Genomic DNA, 15,686 nt, shown 5'->3' on the forward strand with positions numbered 1-15,686 from the left:
ATTCCATTGTCTCCGTTTGTTCAAGTGCATTTGGAAGTTGCTAGGACTCCTGAATGTTCGTCTCTGAGTTGCCACCTCTGTTAACCAGAGGTTTGACCAAAGGCTACTCTTCCCGAAAGGATCTCCTCACCCCCAACACACCTTTAGCCCACGCTTAGTTCTGGTTGCCCTAGGCTCCAGCTGCTTCCGGGCCCTTGCTCTCAGCCTCAGCACAGCCCACATGCCCTTTCAGATACGGAGGTGATTTGGGCTGAAAATATGCTCTCCTATTCTTTTGTCCACCCATCACCCCATCCCTTCCTTTCTTGTCCTTCTTGCCCTTCCTCCTCCAACTTCTCTTCTTCATCTTCTTTTTGGTTAAAGCAGAGCACCCTGTGAGATGATGTGGCCTTTCCTTAGGAATATGACAGTTTAACTATAGTTGCAGCTCTAGCTTTTGTTTTGTTTTTAAAGAAAAAAAAATTTACGTGCACTAATGTTTTGCCTGCATCTATGTCTATGTAAGGCTGCCAAATCCTCTGGAACTGGAGTTACAGACAGTTGTGAGCTGCCATGTGGGTGCTGGGAATTGAACCCAGGTCCTTTGGAAGAGCAACCAACGCTCTTACCACTAAGCCATCTGCTGAGCCATCTTGTTTTTTTTTTTTTTTTTTTTTTTTTATAAACATTGATAAAATGTGTATTTGAGATTGAGGCTAGACTGATCCCTAGATTAAAAGCCCAGAGAAAATTGTGTGAGGCCTGTGGGCATGTGTTCCCTGGAATGCTTTCTATTATCCCGGGAAGACCAACTAGGCCCATGGCTTCAGGGAGTTTAATGCGGTCTCTTGATGGACCCCACAGCCCTCGTCTCTCTCCCTGCTATTCCAGGGTGTGTGCGTCTCAGGGAGCAGTGACTGGCGTAGAGCTGCCTCCTGGGCCAGTTGTTCCTGTCATAGGACTCTGGAGTTTGTTGTGTGTTTGTGCCTGAGTTTATTGAACAGGGTAGGGAAAATATTTTTTAATTAACATTGATTTATTGGCCACCTGTAGCAGCACACACCTTTAATCCCAGCACTCAGGAGGAAGGGGCAAGTGGATCTCTGTGAGTTCGAGGCCAGCCTAGTCTTCAGAGTGAGGTCCATAACAGCCAGAGCTACATGGAGAGACCTTGTCTCAGAAACAAAACAAAAATCATTTATTGTATGAGTGTGGATATGTGGGGGGTCTGAGTGGATATGGGGGGGGTTAACTGGCTTGAGGGAGTTGTTTCTCCTCTACCATGTGTGTCCTAGGGATCAGACTCTGGTCACGTGGCTTAGCAGCAGGGACCTTTACCACTGGCCTCCAGCTGAGCTTTGTTTTGTTTTTGCTTTGTAAAAGAGTGACACATGTAATGAAACCCTGACCCTGTAGGCCAGGCTGGCCTCAACTGTGTAGAGATCCACCTGCCTCTGCATTCCTCTGCTGGGGTTGCAGGTGGACATTGTCATGAGAGGTTCCCGAGCAGTCTTCTTGATAGAGTTTTAGATATAATTTTAATACCTTTTAAAAAGAACAGGAGGGTGGTGTTGCTCTTCAAAATCTGTTCTTACTATCTGAGGCATGAAGGACAGAACTTCTCAAGGTAATAAATGAGTGGGTATAGCAATGCACACCTACTGTGTTCCAGGCCAGTCAGGACTTCATCTCAAAACAAACAAAACAAAACCCTGGAAGACAGTAAAGGAAGTAGAGGACACTGTGACGCTGTCAGTGTGGCTACTTGGCTGATTTTACAGCTTACAGCTTACTGGTAGAAGCTTGCCCAGTATCCCCAGCACCACACGTGGATAAAAGACAGACATTATCACATGCCAAGCGGAACCCTGGAGCAGATGATGATGGCGATGGTTTAAATCCTTCAGTAGCAGGATATTATTCTCAGAAGGACAAAGATGATTTGCAACTTATCTAAACAGATGGCTGAAGGATATTCAGAAAAAATCGGTCACTTTTGGGAGGAGGGGTGTGTGTCTGTCTGTCTATCTGTCTGTGTTGTTTTGAGGCTCCTTTCCAACTTTCAGATCACCCCCCATTCGGCTTCCCAGTTGCTTGCCACCATGGCTGGCCAGACTTTTTTTTTTAATCTGTTTTGGATTTTACCAAGGAGGGAGAGTGTGCTGGGACAGCAGAGCAGTCTGAAGCCTTGGCTACGACTGCTGTGAAGGTCACATGCAAGCACCAGTGGCCATGGGGACCTAGCACTCCTAAAGAGCTGACTGTGGCCACACGTGCCATAAGCCCAGCCTCAGGAGGGGTGACTGGCCTGTCCTCGGGACTTGCTGGGCCGTCTAGCCTAGCCAACAAGATCGAGGTTTAACGAGTGATACGGTCTAAAAAAAGAAGGTGGAGGAACGGCAAGATGGCTCTCTGGGTAATGACACTTGCTGCCAAGCACAGCCACATGTGTTCCATCCTCAGGACCCACATGGTAGAAGCAAAGAAACCCAGATAGTTGCCATCTTTACACAAGCTCTGTGGTGCGTTTATCCCCACCACACACACAGTACATACAATACATAAAATAGAAAAGGGGCCAGAGGTGTGGCTCAGTGACTAAGAGCGCTGCTGTTCTTGTAGAGAAAACTTGCAGCACTCACGTTGGGTGACCCACAGCCACCTGTCACTTTATCACCAGGGCTCCAGGACCCTCTCCCCTCTCAGGCACCTGCGTACGTGTGTGTGTGTGTGTGTGTTCACCCAAATAGAAATAAATCCTGAGTTACTATCTGGTAAGTAAAACGATTAAAATAATAAACAGCAGAGTGATTGAAGAAGATACCAGATGTTGACCTTTGACCTCCACATTCACATGTGCACACAAATAAACATAACTGGCAGATATGTCAAAAAGAAGCCTGGAAGAGGTCCTGAGTTCAATTCCCAGCAACCACACGGTGGCTCACAACCATCTACAATGAGATCTGGTCCCCTCTTCTGGTGTGCAGGCATACATGCAGACAGAACATTGTATACATAATAAATAAATAAACAAATCTTTGCCTAAATAAATAAATAAGCCTGGAAGACCAGTGTGTTAATCATATTTTTGTTACTGTAACAAAATACACAAAATAATCAATTTGTAAAATGTTAGTTTTGCTTACAGTTTGTTTTAATGTGTATATGTGTTTGCCTGCTTGTGTGTCTGTGTACCACATGTGTGCCTAGTACCCATGAAGGCCAGAAAAGGCCATCATATCCCCCAGGAGCTGGAGTTACAGGTGGCTGTAGCCACCATGTCAGTGATAGGAACCTGATCTGAGTCTTCCGTGAGAAAAACCGGGGTTGTGGATGTCTGAAATTGTAACCCTCGGCTGACTGGCCTGTGGAGAGACGGTGTGTCACCGTGAGTGCACAGTGGAGCATCGCTACTCGGCTCCTACAGCTGAGAAGTAGGGGGAGGAAAAGGGGTGATCTGGGGCCCCACCATCATTATCCTTTTCAAAGCCATGCCCTCCTAAAGGGTGTATCACTTCCTGGTGGTACCATGGGCTAAAGAACACGTGGGCCTCTGGAAAACACCCATAAGCCACAGCAGTCAGATCTAAAGTGTTCGGCACTGATGTTTTAACCCTCAGTGTGCCATATCGTTGACATTCGTGTGTGTTAGACTTTGCACCCCGTCTCCTAGCTTTGGCCTTTCCCACTGCTGCTGGGTCAGTTGGGAGCTTCTAAAGCAGCTTGCACCGCAGATCTTGGCTTTTTGCACTCACTCTCTCTGTGTTTGTATATGTCTGTAGAGGGCAGCGGAGGTACTGTGTTCCTCAGGCCCCAGGGCCTCCTGTCTCCCAGTCCTGGCATTACAAGCACAAACCTTCCTTCCTTCCTTCCTTCCTTCCTTCCTTCCTTCCTTCCTTCCTTCCTTCCTCCCTCCCTCCCTCCCTCCCTCCCCCCCTCCTTCCCTTTCTTCTTTCTCCTCCTCCTCTTCTTTTCTTCTTCTCTTCTAGAGATTGAATTCATGTCCTCAGAAGCACTTCACTGACTGAGCCATCTTCTGCTCCCCTCTGCCCTCATTCTTGGTAGTTGGCTTTGGTTTGGTTTTTTGAGACAGGGTTTCTCAGTGTAGCCTTCGCTGTCCTGGACTCACTTTGTTGAGCAGGAAGGCCTTGAACTCTCACAGAGATCCACCTGCCTCTGCCTCCTGAGTGCTGGGATTAAAGCCTGGCTGGAAATTGGCTTTAGTGCTGGGAGTACAGCCAGGTACCAAAACAAGGGTGGGGTCAAGCCTGCATACCAAACAGGATGTGTGTTGAAGAATGCTGCATGACTCTTAGTTTGGGTCTTATTTGCCCTAGATGTGTGTTCCCTTCTAATTAAAACTCTTTGTTTCGCATGAACTTAGTTCTGGTCTTATTGTCATTGGCAGACCCTAGAACTGTTTTTGTGTCTCTTTGATTAATGGCCTTTGTTGCAGATATTTTGATGGGCGTAGAGTGTCAGCTGAACACAGGATAAAGAATGGAGGTCAGGCCCAGTTAGTGCTCAGCAATGCTTCGCGCATGTGCCATTTCTTTCCAGCGGGTAAGAAGGGAAGAGACTGCAGCAGCAGTAACAGCTCATCTTAACCCATCACAGCAGATGGCAGAGCACTTTCACTTTGCTTCATGCTAATAATCACTGGGTGTGGTAGAAAGAGCAACTGCCGGTTTGTGGATGAGGACCGAAGCCTCAGGAGTCACATGACTTGCCCATAGTCTCTCGGTGCCACCTAGAAACAGGCAAATTCGGCCCAGCTTTTCTGGCTCTAGACCTGTTGTTGTTCAGGTATACTTGAAGAGGCCTCGGGTACAGCTCAGTTGCAGAGCGCTCGCCTGTCACGCACGAGGCCCTGGTTTCAGACCCCAGCGGCACATAAACCAGGGGAGGTAGCCTGTGCCTGTCATGTCAGCTTTCGGGAGGACATAATCAAGGTCAAGGCCAGCTTGAGCTATGTGAGAAAGAAAGGACAGGGAAGGGGTTCACTTGAAAGCTGAAACAGGATCTAATTGAAGTCCTATGATTGGTAAGGTCAGCAGGTCAGGTTTGAGGAGATAGAGGTGGAAGTAACTTTCAGTTTTGGCCTTCCAGGTTGTGGTCCATGTCTGCCATTTTGGGCGGCAGGACGTCTATAGACAGTTTCCTGCTTCTGTCAGGGTACCTGCGTTAAAGCGGAGGTGCCTTGCTTTCTTGTGCTATGGGCGCTTCTTGAAGAGTGCTACGCATCTTGGACTGCACAGCTGCCTAAGCAAGCGGCTGCAGTTCATTGCACGACTCCCAAGCAGGGCTACTGGAGTGAACCTTCTCTGTCTGGGACAGACTCCCAAAAGCATCTCCTGGTGCTCATGTTGGCCATTGCCCATAGCCAGGGAAGGGCCCTTTCTGTGTCCTGCGTCTATCCCAGGATTCTCTGTGCTCTTCACCTGCTGGGTGGAAGGCCTAGGTGCGATGACCTCACCCCTGATCCAGTCAGCAGGAGGTGGGACCTGTCTCAGAAGGAGTAGGTTCTAGCCAGGAAAACAGCAAAAAGCCCAGGTTGATTTGTCAGAACTTCATGTCCAGTCCTGGACATGTGCTAGGCTCTGCAGTCATGGAGCCCCACCCAGCCTGGTTCTTTGACTCCCAGGGATATAGCTCTAGAAATTGGAACTATTTAGCCATGAAATCAGCGGAGTCGAAATGTCAACTTTGGCAGTCAGTGGGCTGGCAGATGTCATAGGCAGATGGCCCTCATATCTCAGAGCTGAAAATTCAAACCAGGCTGTGGAGAAAGTTCATGAAGTTCTTCCACATGTACTTTTCATCACTTGGGATGTGTTGGAGAATGAGCCACTTTCTCACTTCTTTTTGTCCTTTGGACTAGTGAAACAATGGTTTTCAAATTTTTGCGGTACCAAAATGGCCAAGCTACAAAAGATAGGACTTCTGGGAGTCCACGATTTTGAAGGCCCCTGGACTCCACTGGAGTGCCCTTGTCTTGAGCCATCCTCTGGGAAATGTGTAGTTTCTGTATTTACTTCATGGAGCCATTCTGTGCTCCCGAGTGGAAGTAGGACACTGCCCTGTTCAGAGGATTTAAGAGTTGATGGCAAAGGCAGCTTCCTAAGATAGATGGCAGCTTCTGCCTGTGAAATAGTGAGCCCACCCATCCCCAAGAAGCCTGCCTGTCCTGTCCCTCAGTGGCCTTGTGTGGCATCTGTATCAGTTCCTGGGCGGGTGGTACACACCTTTAATCTCAGCACTCTGGGAGGCAGAGGCAGGTGGATCTCTATGAGTTCGAGACCAGCCTGGTCTATAAAGCGAGTCAGGACATCCAGGGATACTCAGAGAAACCCTGTCTTGGGTGGGGTGCAGGGGGATAGTCTCTTCCAAGTGATTCCAAGTTATCAGTACTAACCACTGGGGCTAGAAGATGTCTCCATGAGTAAAGGCACTAGCCACCAAATCTGATGACCTCTTCAATCCTTGGGACTCACAGGGTAGAAGGAGCAAACTGACAAGCATAGTAAATTTAAAAATAAATGTAATTTTAGAAATAAAAATTAAAAGGGCTGGAGAAATAGTCTAGCTGTTCAGAGCACTGGTGATTCTTCCAGAGGACCTGGTTCAACCGCCAGCATCTACATGGTGGCTCACAACCGTCTGTAATTCCAGTCCCAGGAAATGATCCCTCGCCTGCCCTCCAGGGGCACTGCACGCATGGCACACAGACGTACATGCAGGTATACCCGTAAGCATAAAATAACTATTATTTTTAAAAAATTAAAATTAAAAACCTAACAATTGCAACTGGGAAAAAAAAAGGCTGAATGCAAAAGGTCTGCTCATGTGTGATAGTTACCTTGTACCGTCCGACTACAGAGTCGCTGGTGAGCTTAACACGTAACCAGAGGGGAGCAGCGATCCCTTTTTGATGTCAGCATCTGTAGGGAGCCAGGTCCCCCCACCACACACACACACAGAGACAGATCCAGGATGGGTGGGTGAGTGGAGAATGGGGGATTGAGCTTGATGGCCAAGAGCTGTCTGTGGTGAGCAGCATTTCCAGAACTGCCTGGTGGGTCCTAGGAGGCTCACTAGCTGGACACTTATGTAAATCTGGAACTGTTCCAAAAGGTGCCGTTTGATGCCCTTCCTGCTTCAGCTCATGAGCACAGCCTTGCAGGCGCCTTGAACACAGCTCTGAGTCCTCTTATAAATGATTGGACAGTATATTCTTGAGAAAATGGAAATCAGAACTTTTTATTTTCTTAATTCATAAATGTGCTCATTTAAGACAGTGAGCTTGTCAGGGAGGAGGAAAACAGGTGCTAGCAAGAAGGCCCAGAGTATCAGCTGGTTACAGCCAGCTGGGGTGGAGCCCAGTCTGGGACTAAAGCTGTAATGAGGAATGCCTTAGCTCTTAGGCAGTGCATCCTTCGAGTCTGAGGCTTGTCTGTTTCTCCTGCTCAGTCAGAGCTGCCTCCTTGTCTTTGTTCAGAGTGTCACCAGGTCCCTAGTGGCGAGAAAGGGTGAAGAGCTGCCCTCTGCCACCAGAAATGTGTGTTCTTAAAGCTCTGCTGTCTGCATGGGTCATAGGCTTCTCTTTGCAGAGACTGCCTTCTTGGAGTTCTGGCAACATGAAACTTGGAATGAGTAATGTCCTGGACCTTCCTGGCAAAGCTTTAGGGCAGCAAGGAGGGAGGAGATGGAGTCCATGATGAACACATCCTTCCTGGCTGGACACTTACAGTCTGTCCTTTCCAACTACCTAAGGCCAAGATTTTAAAACCCATTTTCTGTCTTGTTTCACTTCCCTGTGCCTTGTCTTCTTAGCATGGAAATTTGGGTGTCACTTGATCCTGTATCAAGAAGGTCCAGGGCTTTACCCATATCATCTTACATGTCCATCACCAAGTCACCTCTGCAACGTGCTTTAACAGAGCTGGCTGGAGAAGCACAGGCACTGCCCAGCCTCAAACCCCAGGGAACCTGGGGTTCCCACACGAACCTGATACAGGCATGGCTAGAAGTCTTCACATACCTGGAGGAGGAGCCGTGATTCTCTCCTCCTCCTTCCTGACAGGAGTGGCTACTGAAATGGCCAAACCTGTTGTCAAGGAGTAGAATTCAGACGGAGATGGAGAGAAGCACAACCTTAGGTAGGCTGCCCAAGAACCAGAGGAACCCACATGCCAGTCATGTTTAGTTGAAGGAAGAAGCGGAGGCTGAAGACGGCCTGGGGGGGGACCCCTCTGTGCTTACCACATCTTAGCCAGTGCTGGTTTATCATGAAATTGGAGCGACCACGATGGAGTTACTGTGAAACAAGTCTTTAGAGCTTTGCTGTTGCTACCTTGAGTTTTTCTGGTCACTTTCCATTCTCCTGCCTCATCGAGCATGGGCATTCTATCAGCCTTCTTCACCCTGGTCTGTCTCGTGTAAGACCAGGCTGCTGCATGGTGAACAAGCCCTAGTTTTCAAACTACAGTGTCTGCAGCGGGCCCACAAGCCTGCTTCTGTGCCCCTGTGCCCCTGCTTGCTGCTGTGAGTTAGCCTGCCTGTCTGTCCGAGAGGCCCACGGTCAGGTCCGAATCTGACTAGTGTATCTAATTGGTGCACCTCTGACGTGTCGCCCACCACCTGACCATGTGCGAATCCAACAGGTTCCTTGGAAGAAGTCGAGAAACAACTCGGAGAAACAGGAAGAACTCTCTTTAGGATAACAGAATTAGGTTGTAACCAAAACTGTCATTTTCTAGGTTTTTTCCTAGCTTTTCTGGGCGTATCAGATGGAAGCTTGGCTGTCACAGGTGTGTGTGCCCCTGCGTTTGCAGCTGAGAGGCCAGCTCAAGTATCAGCCTCCGCCTTCCCATGCAGCAGCACTTCCCAGCCTTCCTAACACCACGGCCCTTCAATGCACTTCCTTGTGTTGGGTGACCCCAGCCATAAAGTTAGGTTTGTTGCTGCTTCAACTGTGACTTTGCTACTGTTACAAATCATACTGTAAGTTAGGCATCCCTGTGACAGGTCGTTTGACCCCCAAAGGGGTCACAACCCACAGGTTGGGAATCACTCACTTGGAGGCACACTTGCCCTGCTGTTCGTCACTGTGCATCAGGCCACATGGCCTGTGAGCTTCCAGGGAGTCTCCTGTCTCAGTCTCCCAGCTCGCCATTCAAGCTGTCGTAGGCAGGTGCCCCGTGTGTGCACATATATGAGTGCTGAGGATGGGAACTCGGGTCCTTATACATGTGGGGCAGCTGCTTTACTCACCGAGCCTTCTCCGAAGCCCTCCTTGGGTAACGTACTAAATCAGCTGGAATGCTAAAATGTCTCAGCAGCTGGCCATGGTGGTGCATGCATGTGATTCCAGCACTTGATAGGTTGAGGCAGGAGCATCATCCTGAGTTTGAGTCTAGTTTGGGCTACGTAGTGAGACCACATCTGAAAAATACATCTGGTCCAATCCCTGCCACATAAACAAGCACTCGATAGAAACGAGCTTGTGTCTTGTTAGTGTGAGAAAATGTCCTTTGCCCAGTGTGTTTAGAATCTGTATCTACTGTGGCCATTTCTCCCCTCACCATCTTGCACTGTTCTTGCATCTTAACTGTTGTTGGTACACCTCATGTCAAGCTGTGTCTGTGCTTGTGAGGCGCATTTCTTTTTTTTATTATTTTTTCTTTATTTTTATTTTTTATATGTGTGTGTTTTGCCTGCATATATGTTTGTGTACCACTTTTGTGTGGTGCCTGTAGAAGCCAGAAGAGGGTATTGGATCCCTTGAAACTTAAGTTACAGACAGTTGTGACCCTCCTTTCAGGTGCTGGGAATTGAACCCAGGTCCTCTGGAAGAGCAGCTAGTGCCCTTAACCACTGAGCCATCTCTCCAGCCCGTGAGACGTGTTTCTAGAAGTCAGGTCATGTATTACTCCTGGGATGGCCGAACAGGATGTTCAGGTAGCCAGGGGTCTGGATAATCAGCTCTGGCTGCAGCCCAGGAGCAGCTGGACTGAGAGAGTCCAGCCAAGCAGGGTTCACACAGCGGTGCTTTATGGGAGTCGGTGGTGGGTGCTTCTGGACACTGCACACGGATTTTGTTCATTATTTATGTGTATGTTGACAGGGTCTCTCCACATAACACTAACGTCCTGGAACTCACTGAGATCCTCCTGCCCCTGGTCCTGAGTGCTGGGATAAAAGGCATGGGCCACCACACCCAGCCTGGTTCTTTTAAAACAGAGTTTTCTGGGCCTTGGTGGCACACAACTTTAACTCCAGCACTTGGGAGGCAGAGGCAGGCAGATCTCTGAGTTCAAAGCCAGCCTGGTCTACAGAAAGAATTCCAGGATGGCCAGGACTATGCAGAGAAAACCCTGTTTAGAAAAAGTATATATAGAAAGTATATATAGAAAAAGTGTGTGTGTGTGTGTGTGTGTGTGTGTGTGTGTGTGTGTAGATGCATGCAGTAGCAGTGGGGATGTTGGATTTCCTGGACCTGGAGTGGTAGGCTGTTAGGAGCTACGGCCTCTTCATGGGCAAATCACTACTCTTAACTACTGAGCCATCTCTCCGTTGATTAGGGTTGTAGTGTTCCAGGGGGTGAGCAGAGTCTCAGTCCCCAAAAGTGGCGCACACCTGTAATCCAGCACCTGGGGAGGCAGAAACAGCAGATCTCTGTGAGTTCCAGGCCAGCCTGATCTACAAAGCGAGTTCAGGGATACACAGAAACTCTGTCTCAAAAAAAAAGACACAGCTCCCTCGACCCAGGAGCCTTTCCAAGTGTTTAACCTGTATGTGAGCTACTAACCTGAGGTCTCAAGCTGTACCACAGAGCCCTCTCTGTACATCACCGACGGCTCCGAACCCTCTTCCTCTACACATCCATTACTAGCTTTTGGACGAGTGACTGCTGAATGGTACTGTGTGCCTGGCACTTGAAGAACGGGAGATTCTTTGAGGTGCGGAAAATAGACAAGGCGCCGTGGCATCTCCGGGGTGTGTGTGGTCACAGCAGACTGACAGTGGACAGGTACTGCAACCGTCTATGGTGGCTGGTGTTCGCTTCCTTGCATTTACTTGTGTTGTCTGTGTTCTGAGCTATCCTACAGCTAGAGTTGTGTTGGGAGGACACTGTTGTGGAGGGCATTGGCCCATCACTGAGAAAGCCGTCTTGCTACAGTACAGCCTTGCACTGTGGAGCCAGGAGCCAGGGCCAGCTTCCTTCCCTCTGGTTCCCTGGAATGGATTCTCTAGCTGTGCAGGTTGAGGAGATTGCTGGCCTGTCCTCGTTTGTCTTGAAGTTGTCTGCTAAACCTAGAGCTCCCTCTACTGTCAGAAAATGAGAGGGTTGTCGGGGCTTTTTAAAAGTTTTCTTTTTAAATTCTCTTTAATTTAACTTGTTTTTAATTTAAACAGAATGCTGCTGGGACTTTGAAGCTCCTTCTGAGCATGCTCTTGAGAGGCCCACCCCTGGGAATTGAGGGGCGGAAGCACAGAGGCCAGGCAGGATAGGTCATATCTGTGCTCTTGCTACTTTTAGCGGCCCCTACCCTTACCCTCCTACCACAGCCAGCGGCCTGGAAGGTTATCTTCGCACACAGTCTCACAGCTGTCTGCAGCCTTGGCAGCAGAAGTGAAAGTGACCACAGCCTCCACATTTCTCACCTACTGCCATTGTTCCCTGGTGAAGGGAGCCCCACTCTCTCCCGTACCTTAAGTTGTCGTGTGTCACTTGGAGTGTTCACGGTGCATTTGCAGAGGAGCTGCAGCTGGGCTTGCCACTGAGATCCCTGTGACAGTCTCAGACCCCAGAATAGGACCCACCACCCTTCTAGAGGCAGTTGGTAATACACGGTCCAGCGCCAGCCAACAGTGACTGAAACTTTCTTAGTCCTCAAAGATAAACCTGAGCTTCATTCTAATAGTGCTGTTGGTACCGGCTGAAAACTGAGAAAGTTCTGCCTGAAGCAGGCGGCCTTGGAGGCTTTCCGGATGGGACTCTGAACCAGGAGTTCAGACTCTGAATCAGGAGGGGCTGGTGCCCTATAGATCTGAGAGTGGCCAGCCATAAAGACACATGCTTCCTTGGGTGTCAGTCAGGTGCCATTTCTCTGCAGACGCCATCTCTCCTGCAGCCGCAGGGTTGCACTGGCGTGTCTTACAAGTTGTGTTCTGCTGTTTTTTGGGGATTTGGGGCTGAGACTGAGCCCAGGAGCTTGCCTGTGCCAAGTGGGCACCGAGCTAGCCTCAGCCTCTAAAAGTAATTCTTCTATGGTTTTTTTCTCAACAGCTTTGAAAAGTCCAGCTGCATTTCATGAGCAGAGAAGGAGCCTGGAGCGGGCCAGGGTAAGGCTCCCTTCCCCGAGGACCTCTGAAGCACAGTCAGCTTCATCCACCAGCTGATTTTACTTCCAGTCTGGAGCAGCTTTGGGGTCAGCCCTCACCTTACAGCTCTGAAGAGTAGAAACCTTGGCCTTCCGTGTTCTTCCCTCCCCAGCCATCTTCCTTGTAGAGTGTGGTCAGACCGAGACTCTCTGTTAGTACCTAGGAGCTCCCTCCCCAGAGCTGGCCTTAGAGACCACCATCTTCCCCCCATTGAGCCTCATGTTGGTGATCTGCGCCAGTAGTACCCATGGGCAGGCTTTCCACTTGTGGGCCGTCACTCCAGTGAGCGCCCATCTCCATCTGCCCCAAAGCAGTCAGCAGCCAGCAGCCAGCAGCCAGTTACACCCTTTGTAAAGTAGACGTGGGTGTGCTGGAGGCCAGACTTCCTGCTCTAGCACCTTGCTGCATCCTTGTCCCCTCCATTTCAGTTCCCCACGGCCTCTGTGGAATGGCCTGCGCCTGGTGTGGGTGGAGATGGGGAAGTGACCACCTCATGTTTCTCCTCCTCCCACTGGAGGAGTGCTGGCCTTGCCTGCCTGAACCCCGTACCATTCTCACTCCTGAGGCTGCTTTTTTCTCTTCATAAAATCATGGTAATGTGTAGCGAGAAAGAACGAAGTCATAGGTACTGAGAAACAGTAAAACCGCTTACTTCCATGTGCTGGGAGCCAGAGAAGGGCCTGCAAGAGCAAGGGTCAGAGTTGTAGCCAGGCAGATTGCTGCAGGGTGCAGAGGGGTCTGCTTAGACACCGTTGTGTGAGGTTGTGTTCATGTCCTATTTACCAGCACTGGAGCCATGAGTTAAGATGTGGCCGCCCGTGCTTTCTAGATGCAGCAGAGCTAACTACTGTAGCCAGCTAGAAAGCAGTGAAGCTGGAGCCCAAACCACGGGCTGTGGGGTTGAGACTTGTACCACATTTCATTGTGTGTGTGAGTGTGTGTGTGTGTGTGTGTGTGTGTGTGTGTGTGTGCGCGCCTGTGTATTGGGACATGTGTGGAGGTCAGAGGACAACTTGGCAAGAGTTCTGTCCTCTCACCATTTAGTTCCTATCCAAACTGAAGTCAGCCGGCTCCATGGAAGCAGCATAATTTGCCCACCGAGCCATTTCAGCAGCCACATATATATTACATGCAACATTTTATATGTGTGCTTGGTTATGTATGCAGAGTAATTTTGTTTCTTAACACATGGTGAATGTGTTCATCTACAGGTGCACATGCTGCACAGCTCTTCAGAAATGACTGCCAGATTACAACAACAGGTTAATATTTAAACCTGTATTAAACTTGTCAGTTACACTATGAAAAATGATGTATTGGGTTCATCACGGATTAGTCGCTTTACTCATTTATACCAATTCAGAGCTTTGAAAAGCTGCTTTTGCATCTGAGTGAGAGGCAGCACTGTCGGCTTGTCTTCTAGGACTCTTTACGATTCTAGGACTCTTTATGATTCCAGTCAGGTCACCACTCCCTGCGTCTGTAACCCTGTACAGACAACATCTCGGGGAGAGCCATCCCTGCTGGCTGCAGCAGCCTCGGGTCCCAGGAGCGGGATCTGAGAGCGGGAGCTCTCAGATGCAGCCCACTCTGTGTGGCTGCTTCTTCCCTTGTGTCCCCAGCTCTAGGAATGCCTTCAGTGAGAGCTAAAAGCCCCTTCTTTCCCTTCTGCACCAGGAGCAGCCTGGTTCTATGGTGTCCATCATTAGTAACTTCTAGGTAGCCAGGCCCTAGCCAGTGGACATCCGTCGTAGATCGACTGTTCGTTGTAAAGGCCATGACTCAGAACCAGACAGACAAGAGATGTATTTGAATGGATGTGCCTCTCTGATCGGTTCTTCCGGCATCTGTCCAAGTTCTCTAAGCTGGAAGTTCCTTCAGATTTTCAAGTGCTATATTCCCCCTGTGCTGTGTGTGCAGAGCTGCAGCCGCTGATCTCTGCTCACAGCAGCTGGGCTAATGGACTCAGAGCCCATAGCTACTGTCTGCATCTCCAGGCCCAGGCTCCAGGACTGGCACAGGGTCCTAGGCAGCAGCCAGCAGGGTGAGAACCAGGCTGGTCTCTAAGTGATGTGCCCCCAGCAACTCCTCTTTGACCCTGCCTTCATCTTTCATCTCCTTTCTCAGGCTGGTCTTGACGTATAATTTGAGAAATGCTGTGGCAGAGGTGAAGAGCATGGGCTCTGCAGTCACATGGACGTAGCTTCATGCAGCAGGCTACATGGGCGCAGAGGGAATGGTTTAGTTCTCCCAGCATCTAATAAATGCGGAAATGAGGACATTGGACTTTAAGGAACTAGTGCTCTGACACCATGTATCAAAATGAGTATTGTATCTGGCAGTCATTCAGGCTGAATTGGAAATGCTCTTGAGATCACGCACGCAATGCAAGGCTTTTGAAACAGGGCATAAAATTATATCCACAATAATTACAGCTCTGCAGAATCAAATGACATGAAAGAATGTCTGGAAACAGCAAAAACATCTAACTGTTCTGTTGAAGCTGGTTACTGTTTTGTTTTGTCTCTAATTTTAGTTACTTGTGTGGTAGAGGTGTTGGGTGTGAATGCACACAGCAGTGGCCTGCGAGGGTCGGCACAGGTGCAGCTCAAGCTGCTCAGCGCTCTCACACCTCCCCTTGCCTCAGGACCCTGCGGTCACCAAGCTGCAGAGGAGAACAGCATCTGTGGCCCTGTCCATACCTACGCTTATGTCCCAGCCCCGAGAGTTCATTGATGTGTTTTTCCATAGACTGAGGACTATCTGAAAAGGAAGATCCGTTCCCGGCCAGAGAGATCGGAGCTGGTCAGGATGCACATCCTGGAAGGTGTGTGGGGCTGGAGGTGCTTCCCTGACGCCTGTACTTTCACTGTATTCTTGCGCTCTCCCGCTTTCTGCTATCCGTCTTCTGCTGGCAGGGGCCAGCTGTTGGCTTCACAGTCAGACACAGTTATGTGGCTGCCACTGGCTTATGGGAGTGTGTGAGAAGCACGGACTCATTCGCCTGGGTTGACATGACCCTTCTCCTGGGTCCACCATCCACTGGTATAAAATTGTTTCTGTCTGCTGGGCAGAGCCCATCTCCTAAAAGTTGCACTTTGTTTTTAGATCCATTTGCTTGCTCACTTGCTCGCTCACTTACTCACTGGCATTTCCCTAAGCACCTGTGATGTCAGGCACACTCACCTAGATATAGTGCAGCTGGCCCAGCCACACCCTCTTTGTGTAGTCTTAGCAAAGGAAAGGTTTGGGCGGCAGACAGTGGCACATGTGTGTCCGCTTTCGTTAGGTCACTGGGGTCATTGGAGCCTGGAAGA

General features: G+C 49.4%; 1 protein-coding gene across 2 annotated transcripts in view; it reads left to right on the forward strand.

Annotated features, from left to right (window-relative positions):
* Positions 1-15,686, forward strand: part of Mrtfa (myocardin related transcription factor A) — a 92,673-nt gene that overhangs the window by 65,724 nt on the left and 11,263 nt on the right. For both annotated transcript variants that reach the window (XM_021640330.2, XM_021640332.2), the window contains exons 3-4: positions 12,275-12,330; positions 15,121-15,196. In XM_021640330.2, coding sequence (XP_021496005.1) covers positions 12,275-12,330; positions 15,121-15,196 — 132 coding nt within the window. The remainder of the gene's footprint in view (positions 1-12,274; positions 12,331-15,120; positions 15,197-15,686) is intronic.

This window comes from Meriones unguiculatus, chromosome 8 (genome assembly GCF_030254825.1).
Source record: "Meriones unguiculatus strain TT.TT164.6M chromosome 8, Bangor_MerUng_6.1, whole genome shotgun sequence".
Taxonomy (NCBI): domain Eukaryota; kingdom Metazoa; phylum Chordata; class Mammalia; order Rodentia; family Muridae; genus Meriones; species Meriones unguiculatus.